The sequence below is a fragment of the Pelophylax lessonae genome (assembly GCF_965119305.1).
Source record: "Pelophylax lessonae genome assembly, chromosome: 1".
Taxonomy (NCBI): Eukaryota; Metazoa; Chordata; class Amphibia; order Anura; family Ranidae; genus Pelophylax; species Pelophylax lessonae.
The window spans coordinates 504,931,026-504,955,877 of NC_138768.1; the positions used below are offsets into that span (position 1 = coordinate 504,931,026).

General features: G+C 44.4%; 1 protein-coding gene across 1 annotated transcript in view; it reads left to right on the forward strand.

Moving 5' to 3' along the window:
* Window positions 1-24,852, forward strand: part of FZR1 (fizzy and cell division cycle 20 related 1) — a 126,272-nt gene that overhangs the window by 39,021 nt on the left and 62,399 nt on the right. Inside the window, exon 4 of the mRNA XM_082243289.1 lies at window positions 11,817-11,880. Coding sequence (XP_082099415.1) covers window positions 11,817-11,880 — 64 coding nt within the window. The remainder of the gene's footprint in view (window positions 1-11,816; window positions 11,881-24,852) is intronic.

Below are 24,852 nucleotides of genomic sequence, written 5' to 3' on the forward strand. Positions count from 1 at the left end.
TTTGGGCTTCCGGAGATAGACCTGTTTGCCACCGGTCAGAACAGGAAGGTAAAAAGGTTCTTCTCCCTTGCACGGGCCAAAGGGATGTTTGGGCTGGATGCCCTAGCTCAGCCCTGGCAGTTCAACCTAGCCTACACCTTCCCCCCGACCCTAATTCCCAGAGTCCTGCAGAAATTAAGTCAGTCTCAGAATCTGCGACTTATCCTAATTGCCCCTTGGTGGCCAAAAAGGCCATGGTTTGCAACCTTGAAAGCCATGTCAGTAGTAGCTTCACCATGGCAACTCCCGAATCCCCCAGACCTGCTGTCTCAAGGACCAGTTCTGTGTCCAGACCCAGAATTCTTTAATCGGACAGCCTGGTTATTGAGCATTAACTCCTAATTTCAAAAGGTTGCTCAGAAAGAGTAGTGGACACACTCTTGCTGAGCAGAAAGCCAGTCACTAGAAATATTTATATGAAAATTTGGAAACATTTTTGTACCTGGCGTAGGCAAAAGGATTTTGCCTCCACCTCTATTCCTACGATCTTAGAATTCTTGCAAGATGGAGTAGATAAGGGTGTGGCAACTAACACCCTTAGGGTACAAATAGTGGCTCTTTCGGTATTTTTGGACACTAAAATACCCCGCTGGAGTTTGTCGCCTGGAGGCTCCCATGTTGCCCCGCAAGACCCAGGCCCCTGGTCCTGGTTTCCTGAGACACCATGGTCTCTCAGGTTTTCTACTGACGTTCCTATTGACTTTTTTTTGGACACGCTCTGTGTCCTTGTTATTTTTTCCTTTTCTGTTTTTTCTTTCCTTTTTCTTTTTTGCTAGACCTTTTTTGTGTTTGGTCTGGCTATATTATTGTCAGATTTTGGACTGGTGCCTCTGTGCCTTGTCTGAGGCCGTGTCACAGATTGCATCGGAAACTGTTTACAGTGTGCATGTTCTGAGTGAGATATGTGTATTTGATGATTTATTCAACGCTTGTGTTCGCTGTTTAGACTCCTTTTCTCCATGGCTTTGAGAATTCTCTCCTATAATGTAAAGGGGCTAAACTCTGTGCAGAAGCGATGGTTAGCGCTTAAAGAATTTCGTGCCTCTGGTGCAGATATTCTAGTACAGGAGACCCACTTTCGTCCTGAGGGCTCCTTCAAATTTGCCTCTAAGTATTTCCCCACCTCCTACACTGTCTCTGATCCGTCTGGCAAGGCGGGGGTGGCAGTCCTGATTAAAAAAACATGTCCCATTCGAGTTAGGGACTCCTTGCTAGACCCACACGGGAGATTTGTAGCATTGGTCTGTGACTATTTGTCCACCTCCTTCACGGTGTTCAACATTTACGCCCCAAATTCGGGTCAATTGGGATTTCTAGATGACATTATCCAGTCCACCTCCCACCTCTGGCAACCATTTATGGTGGTGGGTGGTCCCCCCCACAGGGATTGTCATTCACTACACAGAGAAACACCTTCCCGGCGACTCCTGTCCGAAGCTAAAGCCTTTAGCAGGTGTGTCCACTCCCATAGGCTGACTCCTGGCGTATCAAGCATCCTACCCACAGACAGTTCTCTTTTTACTCGTCAGCTCATAAGATGCATTCTAGACTAGATCATTTTCTCATTTCCACCCCCTCATACCCTGTGTAGTTAGGGATAATTGGCCCCCTAAGGGGTTAATATAGCGCTTGCTGTTTTAAACTAATAAGGGTGAACAATTTCTTGTTCACACACCTGAGTGATAGATAATAAATGTGAAGGAATATTGCTATTCCCTGAAGGTGATGGCAGGTGTAATAAAGTGCAAAATGCTAAATAATTTATCAGAATAAATTAGAATAACTTGGTATGTGAGTGTACAACCGGGGTGGTAGCAAATAAATATGTGCAACACTATAAATATATAAATAAATACAATACAAAAGTGATCAAAATTCTGTGCAATGATAGTCCAAAACAAGGTGATCTTGTGCAAAAAAGTCCTAATAGGGTGACTCCAATGTTCAAGTTGCTGGTGAAAACGGCAAAACTTTTATCATAAGGGGTGCAAACTCACCGGATTTGGTGGGTCCTAAGTGCCATACGGCAACAAGACCTTCCGAGCTTGTGGCTTCACAAAGCCTCAGGTAACTGCTGGTTCACTGTAATCCTCAACTCCTCTGGTGGAAACCGATCCTCAAGGTCCAGTGCAAAGGGGAATAAAGAAAGTGCTCCAATGGTGCAGTACCGTTAAAATGGTAATTTTATTGCCAATGCTTTAAAATAGAGTAAAAACAAGTACAGAGAACAAAAAAAACAGTTCCGCTCTAGGTGTATGCCTTTGAATGAGGAACGGCGACTGACGGTTTGCGTCCCACCAGGCTACCCGGAAGCGTGCGGCGTGCGTTCCACCTGACGCGCGTTTCGTCAGAGCGTGATGACGTCTTCAGAGGTGTAGTTAGCCCTGACATTCTCCCCATCACCCGGTCAGATCACGCCCCTATCGTTATTGAGGTTTCCTTAACCTCCTCACCCCCAAAGGCCTGTCATTGGAGTTTAAATGACCCCCTCTCAGGAGGTCCGGGATAGACTGACTCGGAACCTGCAGGAGTTTTTTTGATTTGAACGAGGGAACCGTAGGCGAGGTGTCCACGCTGTGGGAGTCTCACAAGGCCTTTTTTTGGGGCTTGTGTATAGCTGAGGGCTCTCGCTTGAAAAAAGACTGAGAGTTTACGGTCTTCGCTCATGGCCGTCCTTCGGTCGGCGGAGTCTTTAATGTGGGCGCGTCAGCGCTTTTATGAATATTCTAATAAACCTCACAAAATGTTGGTCAATAAGCTATACTATGGCTAAGGTGTTCGGTGATTTTTATAGCAAGCTCAATAACTGCCTTCCCCCGGAGAACCGTTTTAGTTTCACTCAGGATAATTTTGATGCTTTTTTTCAGGATTTGTCCCTTCCCAAGCTTTCTGCTGCAGATTTATCAAAGCTGAATGCTGATGTCTCCTTTGATAAACTCGCTGCCACGGTAAAAAACCTACCCTCACATAAGGCGCCGGGCCCGGACGGCTTGCCTTACCTTTATTATAAGACCTTTTTGCCTACTATTGCCCCTCATCTACCTGAACTCTATGCCTCTCTGCTGCAGGGAAAGGTCCCCCATCCTCAATTTACACATTCTTTTATTTTGGTTATTCCCAAGCCGGGGAAGGATGCCTCGCTCCCGGATAATTACATACCAATAGCTTTGTTAAACTCTGATTATAAAATATTCACGAAAATTTTGGCCAATAGACTTGCAAACATTATTCCCTAATTGGTTGATCGGGATCAGGTAGGATTTGTTCTGTCCCGCCATGCAGGTGACAACACTAGGCACACGGTGGATCTGATCGATCTTCACGATCGGTTCCCCCGTCCAGCGGTGGTCCTTAGCTTAGATGCTCAAAAGGCCTTTGATCATCTTAGCTGGCCCTACGTTTTCTCCACACTACAGAGGTTTGGATTGAAGGGTCTGTTCTATCATGCCCTAGAGGCTCTTTATGTCCACGTTACGGCACAGGTACGCCTCTCCTCTGACGTTGTGTCGCCTTTGTTCTCCATGTCCAACGGCACCCGCCAGGGTTGCCCCTTATCCCCCTTACTTTTTATTTTGTTTGGAACTCTTGGCTGAGGCCATTCGTTCCCATCCGGATATCACTGGGGTTCTGATGCGACACAGAGAATACAAGCTTTCCTTGTTTGCAGATGACATTCTTTTGACTTTAACCAACCCTCTCATGTCCCTACCCTCCCTGCATTCAGTATTATCATCATTTAGTGCTATTTCGGGCTATAAGATTAATACCTCCAAAACTGAAGCCATGCCTCTACACATTCCATCAGATCTCTTGGCTCGACTACAGAGTTCTTATCCATACAGGTGGTGCCCCACAGCTCTCAAGTTCAGTTGACACCCTTGCATTCCATGCTTTATTCCGCTAACTATGTCCCCTTGTTCAGTGAGGTCTCCAGGTCTCTGCGAAAATGGATGGGATACCCGTTATCGCTCTTGGGTCGCATAAATGTTTTTAAAATGTCCATGTTACCTAAATTGCTTTATTTGTTTAATACCCTCCTGGTCGCAATTCCCCTGACCCAACTCAAGGCATTACAGCGGTCTTTTCTCAAATTTATTTGCAAAGATAAGGCCCACAGATTAGCTGCTTCGGTGGTGTTTTCCCCAAGGAGGAGGGGGGGGCCTTGGGGCTCCGGATATCATCAAATAATATTATAATATGCTTCCCACCTTCGGTTGGCGGCCTCCTGGTCATCCCTGGTGGCACCCAACCAGTGGTCGGAGATAGAGCGGGGTGCGATCTTCTCGGTCCACCCTTGCTCCCTGCTTTGGTCATTCGCATTGCACACAGATCGGGTGCTGCGGGAAATGTGTTTGGCTCCCATGAGAGTTAACATGGAGGTTTGGCGTAAGTGTTTCCGAAGGTTCTCTCTCTTCGCCATGCCCCCCTTTTGACCAGTGTTTTATTCAATACTTTGCTTCCGGATGATCTCCATATTGGTTGGGTATGGACCTGGACCCATGCTCCTCTCTTCCAGCTCCACAGCCTGGTCCATCCGGTATCCCACACTTTTTTCTCTTTTGAGACATTGCGCGCCAAATTTGCACTTCCCAAACAAACCTTCTATTTCTGTCTACAGGTTCGCCATTTTTTTAGATCTTTATCAACCCTCCTGTCCCTGGAGAGGCCCTGGAGAGGCACATTTGAATATTTATGTGCACAAGGCCCTCACCAGGGACACTTGGTGTCCTCTATCTACAATATCCTCCACGATGCCCTCCCCCTGACCGAGGACTACCATCCATATATGCAGAAGTGGTCTAAGATTTTGCAACATCCCATCCCCCTCCCCATGTGGAGTAAGATATGGACATCTGCCTTTAAGGCCTCTAGATATGTGGTGCAGAGAGAGACCTTAAAAATTATTCTATTCTGGTATAGAACCCATTCCCTGCCTCCATAAGATTGACCCTTCCAGCTCCGCCTTGTGTTGGTGGTGTGGAGCTGAAATGGGCATGCTGTATCATATTTTCTGGCAATGCTCTGAAATGCAACCTTTTTGGGCCATGGTTATGTTATTACTCTCTAATGTTACTGGTCTACAACTGGTATACACCTATCTATCCCTACAGCATTTGTCTGTTTTGCTATTATGTACCCTATTTACATGATGTGGTCATTTTTGGGTTAGCTACCCCATGGTTTTGTCTTTACATGTTCTATATATGTGTTTTTTGTCCTTTATTATCTTTGTAATTTATATTTCTCTTACGTCCTCTGACAGTCGCCGCCTCTTCATATTCGTCACATATGGGGTATTAGACTTTGCTCCGAAGGAGTAGCTAGGCAACAGAATATGTTAATAAAGCTTTTAACATATCCAACATATCCCACCCTCAAGGGGTGGTCCCCTCAGTCAATACCCTCCTACTTCCTGCAACCATATCTCAGTTTTAATGTCTAGCTTATCAGGAGTGGCTGGAATGGTCTCTCCACCCGGCTGTCTTCCAGATGTTGTGCGCGAAGTGGGGTCTTCCAGATGTGGACCTGTTCGCGTCACGTCTCAACAACAAGGTGAGGAGGTTCGTGGCACGGACGCGCGACCCTCGGGCAGACGCGTCGGACGCGTTAGTGGCCCCGTGGCATCAGTACAGACTGATGTATGCGTTTCCACCGATCCAGTTGCTGTCCAGGTTCCTTCGCAGGTTTCAATCGGAACGCAACACGGTGATTCTTGTGGCACCGGACTGGCCTCGCCGGTCCTGGTACGCAGACCTCGTGAATCTGGCGGTCGACGCCCCGTGGCGTCTGCCTCTTCGAGACGATCTACTGTCTCAAGGACCGATATACCATCCTGCTTTACAGTCGCTGGCTTTGACGGCCTGGCTGTTGAAACCGAGGTCCTGAAGGAGAGGGGTCTCTCTCCGGAGGTCGTTCATACTTTAATCAACGCGAGGAAGTCTTCCTCTGGGAAGGTTTACTACCGTACTTGGAAGGCCTATTTTGCCTGGTGTGAGTCCAGGGGGTTTTCACCCCGCACGTACTCGGTGTCCCGTGTGCTGTCTTTCCTTCAAGCGGGTGTTGATCAGCGCTTGGCGCTGGCTACGATAAAGGGTCAGGTGTCTGCTCTGGCCGTTCTGTTTCAACGTCCCGTGGCATCCAACCTTTTGGTTGGCACCTTTATTCAGGGTGTGCGGCATCTGGTTCCTCCTAGGAGGGATCCTCTGCCCCCTTGGAACTTGAATCTCGTGCTATCTGTGTTACAACGTGCTCCTTTTGAACAGATCAGGGAGATCTCGTTGTCTATGTTATCCAAAAAGGTCGCCTTTTTGGTGGCGATCACTTCGGCTCGCAGAGTGTCGGAACTGGCGGCTTTGTCCTGCAAGTCTCCGTACTTGGTTATTCATTTGGATAAGGTGGTCTTGCGACCTAATCCTTCCTTTCTTCCGAAACGTGTTTCGGAATTCCATCTTAATGAGGACATTGTCTTGCCTTCGTTGTGCACGAAGCCTAAACATCCACAGGAGGTGTGATTGCACTCTTTGGATGTTGTTCGGGCGATCAGGGTTTACCTTCGATCGACTGAGTCTTTTCGTAAAACGGACTCCTTGTTTGTTCTTCCAGAGGGTCCTCGGAAGGGCATGGCGGCTTCGGCCTCTACCATCGCTAAATGGATCAGACAGACCATTGAACAGGCCTATGCCTTGCAGGGGAAGGTTCCCCCTGTGCCTGTGAAGGCGCACTCTACTAGATCTCTGAGTACGTCTTGGGCCTGTCGTCATGGGGCTTCTGTAGCCCAGGTGTGTAAGGCGGCGACTTGGTCGACCGTGCACACTTTCACAAAATTCTACAAAGTAGATGTTCAGGCATCGGCGGATGCTTCCTTTGGCCGCAAGGTTCTTAGTGCGGCTGTTCCCTAGGGTCCCTTGTTGGGGACTCCTGGCTGTTGGGATAAGTTTTGTATCCCCTGGTTTTTGCCTTTTCCTGGGTTGTTGCTCCTGTTGAGCACTTGTTTTTTGCTGTTGCCCAGCTGGTTTCCTTCCTTTGGTAAGGTTCCTTTCTTGATGTGGAAACTGCGTTGCCTTTCGGCGCGGATGTGTTTCCCACCCCTCATGTTTGCACTGCTTTGGGACGTCCCCATATGTGACGAATATGAAGAGGCGGCGACTGTCGGAGGACGTAAGAGAAAACGGAATTTTTGTAAAATCTTACCTGTAAAATTCCTTTCTCTGAGTCCTCCGACAGTCGCCGCCCCCGCCCCTCTTTTGGGGTTTGGTTGTATACTCTACTGCTATTCCACTAAAACTGAGATATGGTTGCAGGAAGTAGGAGGGTATTGACTGAGGGGACCACCCCTTGAGGGTGGGATATGTTGGATATGTTAAAAGCTTTATTAACATATTCTGTTGCCTAGCTACTCCTTCGGAGCAAAGTCTAATACCCCATATGTGACGAATATGAAGAGGCGGCGACTGTCGGAGGACTCAGAGAAAGGAATTTTACAGGTAAGATTTTACAAAAATTCCGTTTTTTTATATAAAACTATTACTATTTTTTCACTGCTATTTTAGCAGCAAATGATTGTCTAAGACCTTAAAAGTCCCATTGGGGGTTCTCCTCTGGCCTTATTTTATTTTGTTGCTTTTTGTTTCTATCTCTCTCTATTCATTGTAACCTTCTTTTCTTAATAAAAATAATAATTTCAAACAAAGAAGAATTCCTGGGATGCCCACAAAAAAATGAATTGGTAAACTGAACTACATTTAACCTTTAGTCAAATCCACCGTTATGGCGAAAAGTCTGGTAGAAAATTCATTACGTTATCACAAAAAAATAACTGCTACAGCCCAGCCGAGGAGGAGGTGTAAATGCAGGGAGACGTCACATCCTCCATTTTCACTCTAAACTCTTTAGAAACTACAGTTCACATCATGCAAAGGGAATTGTAGTGAATGTGGGTGGGTACACTGAGCCCATAAATGTTGCCTGTGTAGTTGCTCACTTGTACAGCAAATTATGCCACAACATTATCCAGCCTCCCTGCATGTCACGGAGTAGTAAAAAAAGCGCCCGGCATGTGACCCTATTTGGTTATGGATGACAACCATCATAGAGAAAAGAGAGCGCAGAGGCTCCTAGTACAGCAACCGTTTATTATGTGGTAAAAACAATCAAAAGTTACTCACAAAAGTCCACTTGTGATCGGAACACCATCCACTCCCTGTTGTATACTGCCATTGAGATGACCCTTCAGGCTCCTGTTGCAGCACCTCTAGCTAAGCACACACTGTCCTAGCACTCATCCCAGGCAGAAAGGTACCCAGGCTCAAAGCGTGAGCAGAGGGGCGCTGTCAGCAGAGCCAGCTCTGTGCACTGCGCTACATGGGAGGAGAGGGCAGCAGCAGAAGGGAGTGTGTGCTCGGCTAAAGGAGCTGCAACCAGAGCCTGAGGTGTCATCTCAATGGCTATATACACAGAGAGTGAATGATGTGCCTATCACAGGTGGACTTCTGTGAGTGTAACTTTTGATTGTTTTTACCACATAATAAAGGGTTGCTGTACTAGGAGCCTGTGCGCTCTTTCCATTTTCTCTATGCTGGCTGTCATCCATAACCAAATAGGGTCCATGTTACTATTAGATGAGAGGAGGGGCAGAGTTTCCTAACCTGTAAGGACATAAGAGAAGGAGCAGAAATCTCCTGGACTGTCTTTCTATAGACACTGTGCCTCAGTGGGCAGATCAGAGCGCTAGTCTCAGCATCACTGGTCCACCCACTACAGCAAGCAGAGATTGCATCGCTGCCTGCTCGCTGTACCAAAAACTACAGCCAGGTTGTGACAAGACTGGTGGCCAGTGAAATACAAGGCAAAGCCGCCACCGATCTTAACAAAAAAAAAAAAAAACCATAAGACAGAGGAAAATAACCTTGTAATTAAAAAAAAATGCATCTGCTGTATCTCAGAAACTACAGAGCCAACCTAAAAATTTTAGGAAGGTATGAAAACAGGAATAAAAGTAAAGCTGTTTTTGCCCAGTGTTCTGCATTAATAGTTTTTCCCTAGACCCTTTTAGGACCACACAAGAGTGGTTCTACTCAGCCAAAATTCAGAAACAAAAAATGAACCAATTAGAAGTGTGCATTTTGCCGTGTACCCGTGTTTTTCTTCAGCCTGACAAAACAGTGAAAGGATATTGTAAAGGCTTTTTTTGTGCTAGTGGCCACCCACACTATTTAGGACCTAAATTTGCACAGGCACAGTGGTCCTGTCTAGGGTAGAGGGGTGTTGGTAAGGGAAGATGGAGTCTTCTCACATGCTATACATGAAAAGTTTACTGCCTAAGGGATTCTTTACTATTAAAGCAGTAAGGATGTGGAACTCTCTTCCACAATCGGTGGCTTCAGCTGGAAATGTTATTTTCAAAAAACGTTTGGACAGGCATCTTGAAAAAATATATACAGGGATATGGGAATCGGTAGGCACATACACACTTAAACTGGATGGACTGGCGTCTTTATTCAACCTTGCCAACTATGTTTGTAATAAACATTAACCCAGGTTAAATGGTTTGTTACAACCCTCTAACTGCCACTTTTGCTAGGTTGCTTGCTGTGTTAAAGATATAATAAATAAGACCTAAGGAAAAACTATAAAAAAAAAAGACTAAACTAAGAAAACCAATGCAGCCACCACATTTAAGGATTGGTAAGCTGCAGTATCACATTTTTTTTCCTTTTGGTTTTAGATATGGTTTATGGGTTACCACCATCCCCTCTAGGTCCACTGATACTTTTTGTAGCTATGTCTAGCTTTGCTGGGAACTCAGTGGGCTCTCCAATCATCAGACTTGTCCTGACACGCCCCCTTTTCCCCTTGCGTAGCCATTTACTTGGAAGCCCAGTGTGCTGCTGCTCCCCCCCCCCCCTCAGCTCTTATGCAGGTAAGAACAGATGGAATGTGATCACTTATAAAAATACATTTATAAATATAGTGCATTGTGAAAGTATTCGGCCCCCTTGAACTTTTCGACCTTTTGCTACATTTCAGGCTTCAAACCTAAAGATATAAAACTGTAATTTTTTGTGAAGAATCAACTAGTGGGACACTATCGTAAAGTGGAAAGAAATTTATTGGATATTTCAAACTTTAACAAAAACTGAAAAATTGGGCATGCAAAATTATTTAGCCCCCTTAAGTTAATACTTTGTAGCACCACATTTTGCTGCGATTACAGCTGTAAGTCGCTTGGGGTATGTCTCTATCAGTTTTGCACATCGAGAGACTGAAATTTTTGCCCATTCCTCCTTGCAAAACAGCTCGAGCTCAGTGAGGTTGGATGGAGAGCGTTTGTGAACAGCAGTTTTCAGTTCTTTCCACAGATTCTCGATTGGATTCAGGTCTGGACTTTGACTTGGCCATTCTAACACCTGGATATGTTTATTTGTGAACCATTCCATTGTAGATTTTGCTTTATGTTTTGGATCATTGTCTTGTTGGAAGACAAATCTCCGTCCCAGTCTCAGGTCTTTTGCAGACTCCATCAGGTTTTCTTCCAGAATGGTCCTGTATTTGGCTCCATCCATCTTCCCATCAATTTTAACTATCTTCCCTGTCCCTACTGAAGAAAAGCAGGCCCAAACCATGATGCTGCCACCACCATGTTTGACAGTGGGGATGGTGTGTTCAGGGAGATGAGCTGTGTTGCTTTTACGCCAAACATAACGTTTTGCATTGTTGCCAAAGAGTTTTATTTTGGTTTCATCTGACCAGAGCACCTTCTTCCACATGTTTGGTGTGTCTCCCAGGTGGCTTGTGGCAAACTTTAAACTACACTTTTTATAGAGATCTTTAAGAAATGGCTTTCTTCTTGCCACTCTTCCATAAAGGCCAGATTTGTGCAGTAAACGACTGATGTCCTATGGACAGAGTCTCCCACCTCAGCTGTAGATCTCTGCAGTTCATCCAGAGTGATCATGGGCCTCTTGGCTGCATCTCTGATCAGTCTTCTCCTTGTATGAGCTGAAAGTTTAGAGGGACGGCAAGGTCTTCGTAGATTTGCAGTGGTCTGATACTCTCATTTCAATATTATCGCTTGCACAGTGCTCCTTGGGATGTTTAAAGCTTGGGAAATCTTTTTGTATCCAAATCCGGCTTTAAACTTCTCCACAACAGTATCTCGGACCTGCCTGGTGTGTTCCTTGTTCTTCATGATGCTCTCTGTGCTTTAAACGGACCTCTGAGACTATCACAGTGCAGGTGCATTTATACGGAGACTTGATTACACACAGGTGGATTTTCTTTTTATCATCAGTCATTTAGGTCAACATTGGATCATTCAGAGATCCTCACTGAACTTCTGAACTTCTGGAGAGAGTTTGCTGCACTGAAAGTAAAGGGGCTGAATAATTTTGCACGCCCAATTTTTCCGTTTTTTTATTTGTTAAAGTTTGAAATATCCAATAAATTTCGTTCCACTTCATGATTGTGTCCCACTTGTTGTTGATTCTTCACAAAAAAATAGTTTTATATCTTTGTTTTGAAGCCTGAAATGTGGCAAAAGGTCGCAAAGTTCAAGGGGGCCGAATACTTTCGCAAGGCACTGTACCTTTTTTTTTTTTTTTTTTTTTTCTTTTTTTTTTTTATTTCTATACAAAACGTTTTCTTTCCTTTCTATTTTAAACTGAATGGGTTTTACAAGACTATCGTTGTAACGATTCTAAACATCACACAGTAGTTGCAATCAGTTTTGTAGTCTTTTAATTTGTGACCAATTAAATGTATTTTCTTTTTTTGTTCAGGAAAATGAAAAATCACCAAGTCAGAACAGGAAAGCCAAAGATGCTACATCAGATAGTGGAAAAGGTATGTGTTTAGTGTGGTATTCAAGCTATGGAATGTGACAGGATAGCATCCTTTTTTTTTTTTTTTCTTTTATGAATTTATACTGTACCAATAATGTACTAAGATCAATAAAAATTTTCTAAGATGTGATCTGTTAGATATACAGTAGATTAACACCCTGTAATGATTCTTTTATCCTTTTATGGCCAATTTACAATTTACACTATTGCTTTTGCAGTAGGTAACGTCCATGCTTCAAGGCACGTACCACTGTGCCCACATTTTAACCACTTCAATACAGGGCACGTTCACCCTCTTTCTGCACAGGTAAATTTTCAGTTTCCAGCATTGTAGCATTTTAAATGACAATTGCGTGGTCATGGAACACTGAACCCATATGAAATTGTCATTTTTTATTTTTTTAGATCGATCGAGCTTTCTTTTGGTTGTATTTATTCACCACGGGGTTTTTTATTTTTTGCTAAACAAACGAAAAAAGACCGAAATTGTTGAAAAAGCCCCTTTTCTTCATTTGTTATACGATTTTGCAAATAATTTTTCTTCACTGATATGTTGCACTGATGGACACTGATATGTTGCACTGATTATCTGTGCCCTGATTACCAGCCTAATGTGCCCTGTAACTGGGAAGTCAGTTATCGGCTTTCCTGTCCTCAGACACTGACAGCGCTGTGTAAAGAAAATGCTGATACCTGTCTTTTTATTTTCATGTGATTGGACACAGCTGATCACATTGTAAAGAGCCTATGTCATTGGCTCTTTACCCTGATCGGTGATGTGCTGTGTCCGAAGTACGTCATATGACATCCAGTCAGAATGGTAAAGCCGGGAAGGTGTTAAATGGCAACACCCGATATACTAATTCAGTTGTGAGCAACATGCCCACACTGCAGCACACTACATTTTGGTGCACTGTGGCAAAAAAAAGGTACAGGTTTTGTTTTTGCCTGCGTGGTGTGTGGCAACCCATTCATCGCTGTGGTACTGGATTACAGAAACGAATTGCTTATTATCCCTTTTGTTGCATATAGCAGAACTAGAAGATATTGTAACCAGTGTATATAATCCCCTCTAACAATAGTCTTTTTTTTTTTTTGCTGCTCCGTGTTATACAATATCTGTTAAGTTACATAGTTACATAGTAGGTGAGGTTGAATAAAGACAATAGTCCATCCAGTTCAACCTGTGTAGGTGTGTGTGGCTGTACTCATCTCACATACCCCTGAATGTTCTGATCCTTGAGATGTAAGTCTAAGAGTCTTTTGAAAGCCACCATACTACCCGCAGAAACCACCTCTTGTGGTAGAGAATTCCACAATCTTGTAGCCCTAACAGTAAAGAACCCCCCACGTTGCCTGAGGTTAAAACGCTTCTCCTCTAATCGCATTGTATGCCCTCGAGTCCTCATGCAATCCCTTCGAATGAACAGCTTTTTTTCTAAGCTGGGATCCCCATTAAGATATTTATAAATTGCTATCATGTCCCCCCTCAGACGTCTCTTCTCCAGGGAGAATAAATCGAGCGATTGTAGACGCTCTTCATAGTCAAGGTCCTCCAATCCCCTAATTAGTTTAGTTGCCCTTCTCTGGACTCTCTCCAGCTCCAACACATCCCTCCTGAGGACTGGCGACCAGAACTGGACAGAATACTCCAGATGCGGTCGGACCAGAGTTTTATAAAGTGGAAGGATTATAGTCTTATCTCTGGAATACATCCCTTTCTTTATGCATGCTAATATTCTGCTGGCTTTGGCAGCTGCCGCTTGACATTGCATGCTGTTGCCTAATCTATCATCAACCAAGACTCCCAGATCCTTCTCCATTTTTGATTCCCCCAAGGGTTCCCCTCCTAACGTGTATTGTGCTTTTATGTTTTTAGTCCCCAAGTGCAAAACCTTACACTTCTCCACGTTAAACCTCATTTGCCATGTCGTTGCCCACTCTGTAATTTTGTCCAGGTCATTCTGTAGGATATCTGCTTCATGCTGTGCAGTTATTGCTCTGGCCAATTTTGTGTCATCTGCAAAAACTGATATCGAACTACTGATCCCGACCTCAATGTTGTTTATGAATAAATTGAACAAGGTTGGTCCCAGGACTGAGCCCTGGGGCACCCCGCTTACTACCTCAGACCAGTCTGAGTATGCGCTGTTTATTACCACTCTTTGGACACGCCCTTTAAGCCAATTCCGTATCCAAGAGCAAACCCTGCTGTCGATACCTGCAGATCTTTTTTTATAAATTAAGCGCTTGTGGGGAACTGTATCAAACGCCTTAGCGAAATCCACATCCACTGGTCTCCCCCTATCTAGCTCACAGCTCACCTCCTCGTAGAATGTTAATAGATTGGTTTGACAAGAACGCCCATTTGTAAACCCGTGCTGATTACTGCTGATGATTTTGTTGTCTTTAGCAAACTCTACGATATAGTCCCTTATCATCCCCTCCAGAAGTTTACATACTATTGATGTCAAACTGACAGGCCTATAATTTCCCGGGATATGCCTCTGGCCCTTTTTGAATATCGGAATCACGTTGGCTTTCTTCCAATCCCCTGGTACATCTCCTGTCCTAATACTGTCAGCAAAGATCAGGAACAGTGGTTTGGATATAACCTTACTGAGTTCCTTGAGTACTCTCGGATGTACGCCATCCGGGCCTGGTGATTTGTTTGTGTTGAGTTTATCCAGCCTTTCCCTGATTTCACCCTCTGTTAGCCATAGTGGCAAGTCCTGAGTATTACTACTAACCAAACAGTCGTGGTCAGTGTACCCCTCCGTTTCCTGTGTAAAGACTGACAAGAAAAAAGCATTCAGCACGGTTGCTTTTTCAGTATCCTCTGTAACCATCCTCCCATCATTGTTAATTTTGTGTGCAATATGCTCTGCCTTAGTTTTTTTGCTGTTGATATATTTAAAGAATTTCTTTGGGTTTTTTTTACTATCCTCCGCTATTTGTCTCTCAAAGTTGATTTTAGCCATCTTGATTTCTTGTTTACTTTTCTTATTTGCCTCCTTGTATTGCTCGAAAGCCGATACTGTGCCCTCTGATTTTATACTTCTTGAAGGCCAATTTTTTTCCCCTAATACGTTTAACGCTACGGTTTAGCCAGCCAGGTTTGGCTTTGTCTCTTCTAAATTTATTTCCCATAGGAATGCACTGCAAGATGCCTTTGCCTAATATGTTCCTAAAGCATTCCCATTTTTCCTCTGTGGTCAGGGATCCCAGGGTTTGGTCCCAGTTTACCCATTCCATCAATGAGTACAATTTTGGAAAGTTTGCCCTTCTGAAGTTTAGGGTTCTTATGTTCCCCACTTGCCTTTTTTATATTGCTATTTATACTAAATGTGATCATCCTGTGATCGCTAGAGCCCAGATTGTCCTGGACTCCTACCTGCGAGATTAGGTCTGGGTCATTAGTGATCAATAGATCCAGGACTGCATTTTCTCTAGTCGGAGAATCCACCAACTGTGACATGTAATTATCCAGTAAGGTTTCCGTGAATAGGCGGGCCTTCTGTGAGTGTGCAGTCCCCTCGTCCCAGTCAATGTCGGGATAATTGAAGTCCCCCAATATGACGACTGATCCCAATTTTGCCACTTTACTCATTAGTGCTAAGAATTCCAGCTCTACCTCCTCCCCTTGGTTAGGTGGCCTATAGCAAACCCCCACAATTACTTTCCCCTTTTCTCCTTCCCTATGGAGTTCAACCCACACAGATTCTAAATCCATGCTCATCCCATCCGTAATGTCACTCCTTTCTATCACCTTTATATTGTTCTTGACATAGAGACATACCCCTCCCCCTCTTTTTCCTACCCTGTCCTTCCGGTACACCGAATACCCTTGGATATTGGCCAGCCAGTCATGTGAGGGGTCGAACCAAGTCTCTGTTATTCCCACAAGGTCTATGTCCTCCTCATGTACCAATATTTCCAACTCATCCATTTTATTAGCTAGGCTCCTGGCATTAGCATATACCCCTCTTAGTTTTACGGAAGTTAAGCGCAATTGGCGGTTATGTTTATTCCTGTTTGGTCTGAGATTTTCCCGCACAGACCTGCCAATTGACATTGTGGACCTACTGTCGCTGCTGACCCTACAGCTGCCTTCAGTCCTCTGCTCCCTCCTGACTGACTCTACTTCTGAGCCCTCCCCCCGTCTCCTAGTTTAAAAGCCCCTCCAACTTGGTGGCCATCTTTCTCCCCAAAAGAGCAGTACTGAAAACCCAATACTGCTTGATCCTACCAGAAATCCAGTCCTTTCCTTGGCACTCTACAGTGTTGTCCTAAACTTTCAGTCGTGCCCAGTTCTCTGCTATAAGCTACAGAACACCCAACAGCCCTATCTTAAGGAGATGGAGATGAGGAAGAGTTGTGTAGTAGTAAGATTTTCTGTCCTAGGGTGACCACGCTGCTCCTCTGTAGTTACAGTACACTGGGTGATCTTGTCACCAGTGTGTTGCTGGCAGGATCACCAGGTAAAAAAGTCACCATATCTAACAACTGATAAGCTGTCATATATTTTAAACTTTTGTTTTTGGTTTGAGTTGCAATGTTTTAGCAGTGTATATGAAATATTAGGGAGGGTTTTTCTACTTAAAGATTATGCAATCCTTTATTGATTTACGAATATTACTCATTACATGCAAGATAGGTGTTTATAGAATAATGAACCATACAGACAATAATCTAAAACACTAACAGCGCTAAGAAAGAGGACATGTAGGAACAATCAACAGTCCATGAAACCACTCTAATAAATGGTCCAATCTGAGACTTTCTAAATCTTTCTGAGTCCGTTGTTCAGGGTGAAGGGTGTGAGGGAACTGGGCTGAAACCACCAAGCTTCCACCACCGACAAGTGCTCCCCCCCTTGTAATGGGAACTCACCAGACAACCAGTGAAAAAAAGCCCTTCACAATATCCACCACTCTCAGGATATAAGACTCCAGATCCGGACCACTTCGCTTTCTCCTTCAAAAGATACTCCGTTCAACCCAGCATGAAAATGAACAGAGTAGGGGCAAACAATAGTGTAATTCCGCATATAAAATGTATTCAAGCAAAATAAAAACACATATTGAGCCCCTCTCCCCTTCAGATGTCTACTTACAGGAAGACCAATTGAGTGAAGGCATATAGTACAATATGCTGGATGACCACCAATTCCAAAAGACCCCTTAGGTGCTGTGGAAGATGTTCAGCGTATAAGTCGAACGATGGGCAACCGCACACTCCAGCTGTGACTCGTTTCGTCGTCAAGACTTTATCAAAGAGCCTGTGTGCGCGGCGCGGTCGTCATGCATTTATAAGGACGCCGGCGCATGCGCCTCCGCGCTGCGCCAGGCAGTCCACCGGAAATACACAGTCTGTTGACACTTCCGGTCTCCATGTTGGGATCGTTCACTTCCGCCCGGAACCCCAGTCACCATAATGACGTCCGACCGGAAGTGCGTCACCAACAACATCCGGGTCGCTGAGCGCGATGTGTATCCTAACACAACCGCTCCATGTTAGGACTGCGACCATGACGTATCGACGTCATTGCCGATCGCCGCAGCCCCTCTGGATTCATAACAAGCCAGCGGAAATGACACTTACTCATGTCATTTCTTACAGCAGTGAAATATTCGGCCGTAGCTTGAGACTAATACAATACATTTAGTGACCCATTCCCACATTTTCATGCGGCATCTTCGTATTAAACTAAATGCCTTTCACTGTACAATGTTTAATACACATAATAATACTTTTGGATCACTGCTTTTGTGGAGTTTTATTTGCTACTCTTTTATTGAGTTGCTTTTACTAGATACATGATGCCGTTTTTTAATTTTTTATTTTTAATATTCAATGTGTCTTTTTATGTGCATTTTGTTTATTTATAACAGCTGCTTAGACCTTGTGTCATTTATACAAATACCAGTAGCCTATCCTATATGTTTTCTTAGAGCGCAGGGTGAGTGAGTATATGCCATAGGTTTCTCGAGTCTTTACATATTCTTCACTCTTACTCTGTATTACTCATTACATAGTTACATAGTAGGTGAGGTTGAATAAAGACAATAGTCCATCCAGTTCAAACTGTGTAGGTGTGTGTGGCCGTAATCATCTCTCATACCCCTGAATGTTCTGATCCTTGAGATGTACATCCAAGAGTCTTTTGAAAGCCACCATACTTCCCGCAGAAACCACCTCTTGTGGTAGAGAATTCCACAATCTTGTAGCCCAAACAGTAAAGAACCCCCGACGTTGCCTGAGGTTAAAACGCTTCTCCTCTAATCGCATTGTGTGCCCTCGAGTCCTCATGCAATCCCTTCGACTGAATAGCTTTTTTTCTATGCTGAGATCACCATTGACATATTTATAAATTGCTATCATGTCCCCTCTCAGGCATCTCTTCTCCAGGGAGAATAAATCAAGTGATTGCAGACGCTTTTCATAATTAAGGTCCTCCAATCCCCTAATTAGTTTAGTTGCCCTTCTCTGGACTCTCTCCAGCTCCAACACATCCCCAACACTCATGATGCGCTTGTTTTAAATTGACACCATCCGGTCAATAAATACTTGCAGCTTTCCCTGCAAAAGAGCAATGTAAATCCCAATCAAGAGGACTCTCTGTGAAGTCTTTAGAGAAACTAACTTCAAGTTGTGATTCTCTGCTCTGTCCACCCAACTTCATGTCCTCACTGTGTCTGATAAATTAATGGGTATTAGATGTGGAACTGAGACAACTTTGGTTAGTTTCAAAACGTTTTCTGTTGTAAAATGAAAGCATGCAAATATGTACTGCAGCAGTTGTACTTGTTTCCAGGCAGTATATATTTAATTGTATTCTTGTAATTTATAAAGATTTTAAGAATAAAGACATAATAGGGATAAGCTGGGTGTTGCATACTCATTGAGTTTGAGGGACACATTTTTTAACCTTCAGGTTACACTGATGCCTACAGGGAGATTGGACACTGGCAAACAAAAACTGTAGGCCTGCCCAGGATAATTCCTCCTACCAGCATGACAATAAAAAGCCAATGGAAACAATTGAGGCAGCCTGGAGCTCAGACAACCCTCTGAAAGAGCTTAAAGCGGAGTTCCGGGCACAGAAAACATTTTTCAGTGAACATACCCCCGGGACAGTCAGGGCTAGTACATTCCACAATGGCTAGCCTCTGATCTGTCCCGGTTCGCACTTACCTGCAAGATGAAATACTCGCTTATAAAATTTCTTCCACAGCGTTGCCATCTCTCTTGTGGGCAGCTGAAGCCGGCGCGGTCCTCTTCTGCGTCTTCTTCCGCGTCCTCTTCTCCCAGAATGTGCCTGCACCGGCCCCTCTCGTTACTTCCGGTGCGGCGCCGCATTCCTCCACAGCTTTTAGCAGGGGAATGCGGCGTCGCCCCGGAAGTGACGAGCGGGGCCGGTGCCGTCGCATTGATTCCTGGGAGCGATGACATTCAGCTCCCAGGAATCATCGCAAGACAGGAAGTGACGGCGGAGCCGAGGGAGGAAGTACACTGAGGTGAGTATTTTCGATCTTCAATTCCAAGGTGAGTTAAAAAAAAAAAAAAAAAACCTAACTATCCAATTCCTTTTCAGGTGAAGGAGAACTAGCGGACGGGCACAAAAAAAAAGATTGATTTTTTTTTTGCCCGAAACTCCGCTTTAACCATGAAGGAGTCATCAGACAAGGCCGAAACATCTATCTGGTAGAACATACAGAACACATGAACAAACCAGATGGCGGCATTGCAAATTTGGAAAACAATTGCTTGAATCTACAGTCTCTAGCGAATAAATATTAACAATTAGCTAGGAAAATAGCCCCCAATCTTCAAGGCAAAAGCACATTGAAAATGAAGACTAAGAAAAAGATTAGCAGTTAACATACTGAGGGGTGACCTGAGAATACCATATTAAGTCAACACAGGTGACATGTAGATACTAAGGGGAGAGTTTACATATGTTCCCAACACTCTTAAGCGTCATAATTAATATAGTACAGTACATTTTTCCTCCCAGGAGACTTGGGATGTCTGGCGACAGAACGGTGTCTGTCAGCAGAATGGTGACAGAATGGAGCCAATGCTTCTTGTATAGTTCCGGCTCATGTCACAGGCGGAGTGATATCAAATGCATTCTGCCTGTGAGAGGAGAGATGCAGGAAGCCTCGGCTCTGCATCCTTTCTCCCATACTCCGAGCCAGAATTTCCAGCCAGCGGTACCAGCCAGCAGTAAGCCACTTGTGCTAGGGATGCAACTAGCCCCCAGCACATAATTGTAAATCACCCAGCATGAGCCGTGTTTGACTCCTACCACCATGACCACTTCAGATCACTGAGGTGGTCATGGTGGTTGGTGTGTTCCTTTAATATCACTCAGAAGAAGTAAACAAAGTACACACGGGTCGAATGCCGGGCAAACATCAGCCAGTTCATTAAAACCTGGCCGCCATTGGGGCTGTGTGTATGGCAGCCAGTCCGACAGAAGCCGGCCATTCGGCATGCACGGGAAAAAAACTGGCTCCTAACTTTTTTAGCTGGCTCCTAGATTTCAAGCAAATTTGTCAAGCCCTGAAGTATGTAACTATGTCATATGTGCTCACGGTGAACCTGCTTTCATCTATGAAAAGCACAGGGCGCCAGTGGTGGATCTGCCAATTCTGGTGTTCAATAGCAAATGCCAATCTAACTCCACAGTGCCGGGCAGTGAGCACAGGGCCCACTAGAGGACATAGGGCCCGCCAGGCCACCCTCATGAAGTCTTTTTCTGATTGTTTGGTCAGAGACATTCACCCCAGTGGCCTGCTGGAGCTCATATTGTAGGGCTCTGGCAGTGCTCATCCTGTTCCTCCTTGCACAAAGGAGCAGATTCTGGTCCTGCTGATGGGTTAAGGACCTTCTTACAGCCCTGTCCAGCTCTCCTAGAGTAAGCTGCCTGTCTCTTGGAATCTCCTCCATGCTCTTGAGACTGTGCTGGGGAAGACAGCAAGCCTTCTGGCAATGGCACATATTGATGTGCCATCCTGGAGGAGTTGAACTGCCTGTGCAACCTCTATAGGGTCCAGGTATCGCTACCAGTAGTGACACTGACCCTAGCCAAATGCAAAACTATTAAATAACAGTCAGAAAGGAGGAGTAGGGGAAAAAAGTCAGTGGCCTCCTCATGTAAAACCATTCCTGTTTTTGGAGGTCATCTCATTGTTGCCAAAGCAGCTGAAACTAACAACCCCCTCTGCTACTTAAAGTGGAGTTCCACCCAAAAATGGAACTTCCGCTTTAGGGAGTCCTGACCCCCTGACATGCCACATTTGGCATGTCATTTTTTTGGGGGGGAGCGGTTACCTAGTTTTGACAGGTACCCGCTCCCACTTCCGCTCGGAGCGCCGCGGCGCCCTGAACGGAAGTTCTCCTCTCCCCCTCCCTCCCTGCAATCTTCTGGGACACGTCAGAGGTCCCAGAAGATTGCCGGCCAATCAAGACGCGCAGCGCGACTCGCGCATGCGCAGTGGGTACCCGGCTGTGAAGCCGCAAACTGTCACAGCCAGGTTCCCACAGCAGTGATGCCGGCGCCGAGGGAGAGGATCGAGGCTTCGGGCGGCCGCATCGCTGGACCGTTGGACAGGTGAGTGAATGGCTGGAACTCAGCTTTAACTGACCAGATCAATATCCCAGGAGTTGAATTAACTTGATGCTATACTCTGATTATAAAAAAGTTCCTTAAATTTTTTTGAGCAGCGTAGTTTGTTGGGTACTCATTTGTTGGGTATACATTTGTGAAACATATCTGATACCATGAGTATACTAACAGTGAAACTCCTATAGCTTCTATCCCTAGTCCAGTGTAGGATGCTCTCACAAGGGCGTAAACATGGATATGCCACCATAATGCATTAAAGCCTTCATTTCCTGCCATACCTTATACATACGTTTTACATGTAGGGCCCGGTGCGGTCTCAGCAAAGGCATTTGATTCCAGTTGTGACAATAGACTGTACATGGAAGAACGTGTTTAGTTAAAAAGGGCTTGACTAGGGTCAGTTAAGTTGACCGTTTCCCACCTAGCGAAGTGCTGCGGCTGAGAGGCTATAATATAAATCTTAGAATGGGGAACCGTCAATCCACCTTCCGTTTGGGAGGCTGTAAGATAGGCAGTTTTATTTTGGGATTCCCGCCTTTCCATATAATGGTACAATAAATAGTGTAGTCTACTTTTCGGAAACCACATATACGGAATCCAAACGGGAATTGTGCAATATGTACAACAGTTGAGAGGCCCAAATCCTTTTTATAAGATTTGCATGCCCCACTACACACTACAGATGGGTAAATTTTTTCCCACGTTTTACTTTTTTAGCTTTAAATTTGTTAAAGAGTTCAGTTGTTTAAATTGAAGGTAGTCTTCAATCCTAGGATAAATCCAAATCCCTAGATATTTAAATGAGATTACCACCCGGATTTGACTGGCACTAGGAGAGAGGACGGGTTAGGTACATCCAAGGGGTAAAGGACAAATTTGTCCCAAATTAATGAGGACGCCCGAATAGGATCCAAACTGATGTATTGAGGAGATGAGGGAAGTTTGAGACTGATCAGTGTCACCAAGAATGAGCAATGCATCCTCAGCATATGATATTTTGTCTATTCTATCCCCTCTTTGGAATGCAACTATAGATTCTGATTGCCAAATTGTCACCGCAAAGGGCTCTGTGGCCAAGTCAAATAGTGATGACCGAGAACACCCCTGTCTAGTTCCTCTGTGCGATGAAAAAAAAATTGATACCGACCTATTAATCTGCATGCATGCCCTGGGGGTGAGTAGAGTACTGTAGTTTGATCCACCTAAGGAAGAGACCACCTACACCAGAATATTAAAACAATTGTGCAGCGCTAAATTATTATACATTAATTGAATCATGTATGCAACAAAAGAGTAAAATTAGAAATATATCAAAACGTCAAAAAAAATGGGAATAGATCAATCAATGAATCATGTGAAAAAAAGGCTGGAAAACCAGATAAGAAGCCAAAGTGTTGGAATTCAAAAAATCGTTTGTGTGATAAAACCCAACACCACCAATAAAGGTAAATGCATTCACCAGAATGTATGGACCCAAGTACCTTTATAGTAAGTGGGTCAACCAAGCCATATAATCATCCGGGCAGAGTAGAATCCAGTAGTGAAGAATAATCGATCAAACTGTATCTTTATATTCCTGGGCAACAGTACTTACAACTTCCGCCAAGATATCGATATGGAAAAACAAGCCAAAAAGCACATACATAGTGTAAAACTCCTTCACACCATTTATTTAAAGAGGTTGTAAACCCGTTTTAAAATTTTTTTTTTTTTTTACATCCTGCAAGAGAAACACATAATGAGCTAGTATGCATCGCATACTAGCTCATTATGAAATACTTACCTTAGAACGAGCCCCCGCCGTGCCGCTCACTCACCTGTATGACGAGCGACATGTTCCGGTGACGTCACTCCTGCGCACGCGCGCGGGAGCCGACGGTCACGGCACGGGGCTCTGAAGGAACGGCACGATCAGCCGTTCCTTCAGAGCGCATGCGCCAGTGACGTCACTGGCTGCATTAAAGGTAAATATCTCCTAAACGGTACATGTTTAGGAGATATTTACAGTACCTATAGGTAAGCCTTAGAATAGGCTTACCTATAGGTACAACTTCCTGAGGAGGGTTTACTTCCTCTTTTAAACGGGTTAAAAACACAAACAACTGCAGGTAACCAGCTATAAACATGTGGAGGGGTTATAGGCAGGAACAGACAACCCTGATAAAAAACTCTTAAGACTTTTCACAAGCAGGACCATTCAACACAGTCAAAAACTTTTGCCGCGTCTTAACGACAATATCGTTTTAGTTCCAGAATTATCCAAAGGGACTTGGATGTTTAAAAAAAGTCTCGTAAGGTATGTTGCTGTAGATCTAGTTGGTATAAACCCAGACTGATCAGAATGTACCAGCCGTTGCATATATGCGCTTATTCTGCTCGCCAATACCAATTTGGTGCTGGCTAGAACAGCCAGTAGATGATCAGTATTTTCTCCCTCTTCATAATAACAGCTGCAAGCAAGGAACTGTTTTCAATCGGCCTTATCCAATACCGATTGTTTGTAAAGTGTTTGTGCATCTTCTACGCAGTACGGTTAAAGAGGTGTCAGAGCTATACTGATCCTCGAGTTTATGTACTGCTGCAGACCGGAATGTCTCACTCCATGGAAGATTTTTTATAATTACTAACTGCTTGAATTAAGAGGCCCTCTAAGTAAGCTTTTATAGCAACCCATACAATTTGTGGGGTGGAAGAATTACAATTGGCATATAAAAACTCAGAGATCAAATGAATTATGGAGTCACCCTGCGGAAGTACCTTCAGCCAAAAGGGATTCACACGTTCTAAAGGGGTAGTGTTTTTTTGTATAACTTTATTAAAAGCTGAGTGATCCGAAAGTCCCCTCAGACCGTAATGTATATTTGTTATCCATGAAGAGGTAGAATCAGGTCCCAATAATAGGTCAATATTAGATGGAGATTGGTATGTGCTAGACCTACAGGAGAAGACCTGAGCAAGGGGATTACGTAGATGCCACAGGTCTTTCAAACATAGCTCCTGAATCTGATTATAAAAGGGGGTCTCCGTTTGAGGTCCCGCAGGGTGACGATCCATATTAGGATTGCAGACATCATTTAAAGTCCCCTACAATCAACTAAGGAGTGCCAGGGAGTTCCGTCAGAATTGAAGCCACCTCATTGTTGAATGGTGGAAGGATATATACGGAACCCCTTATACAATGTAAAGAACCGAGTGCAATACAAAACAGCCCTGTGAATCAAGGAGTGTGTGCGTACAGGAACATTTCAACTCTGGAAGGGATAAGTATACCAGTGCCCCTTGCATAGTTGAAGTACACAGTAATATTGTGTAGGAAACTCTGGTCCGTAATAAATT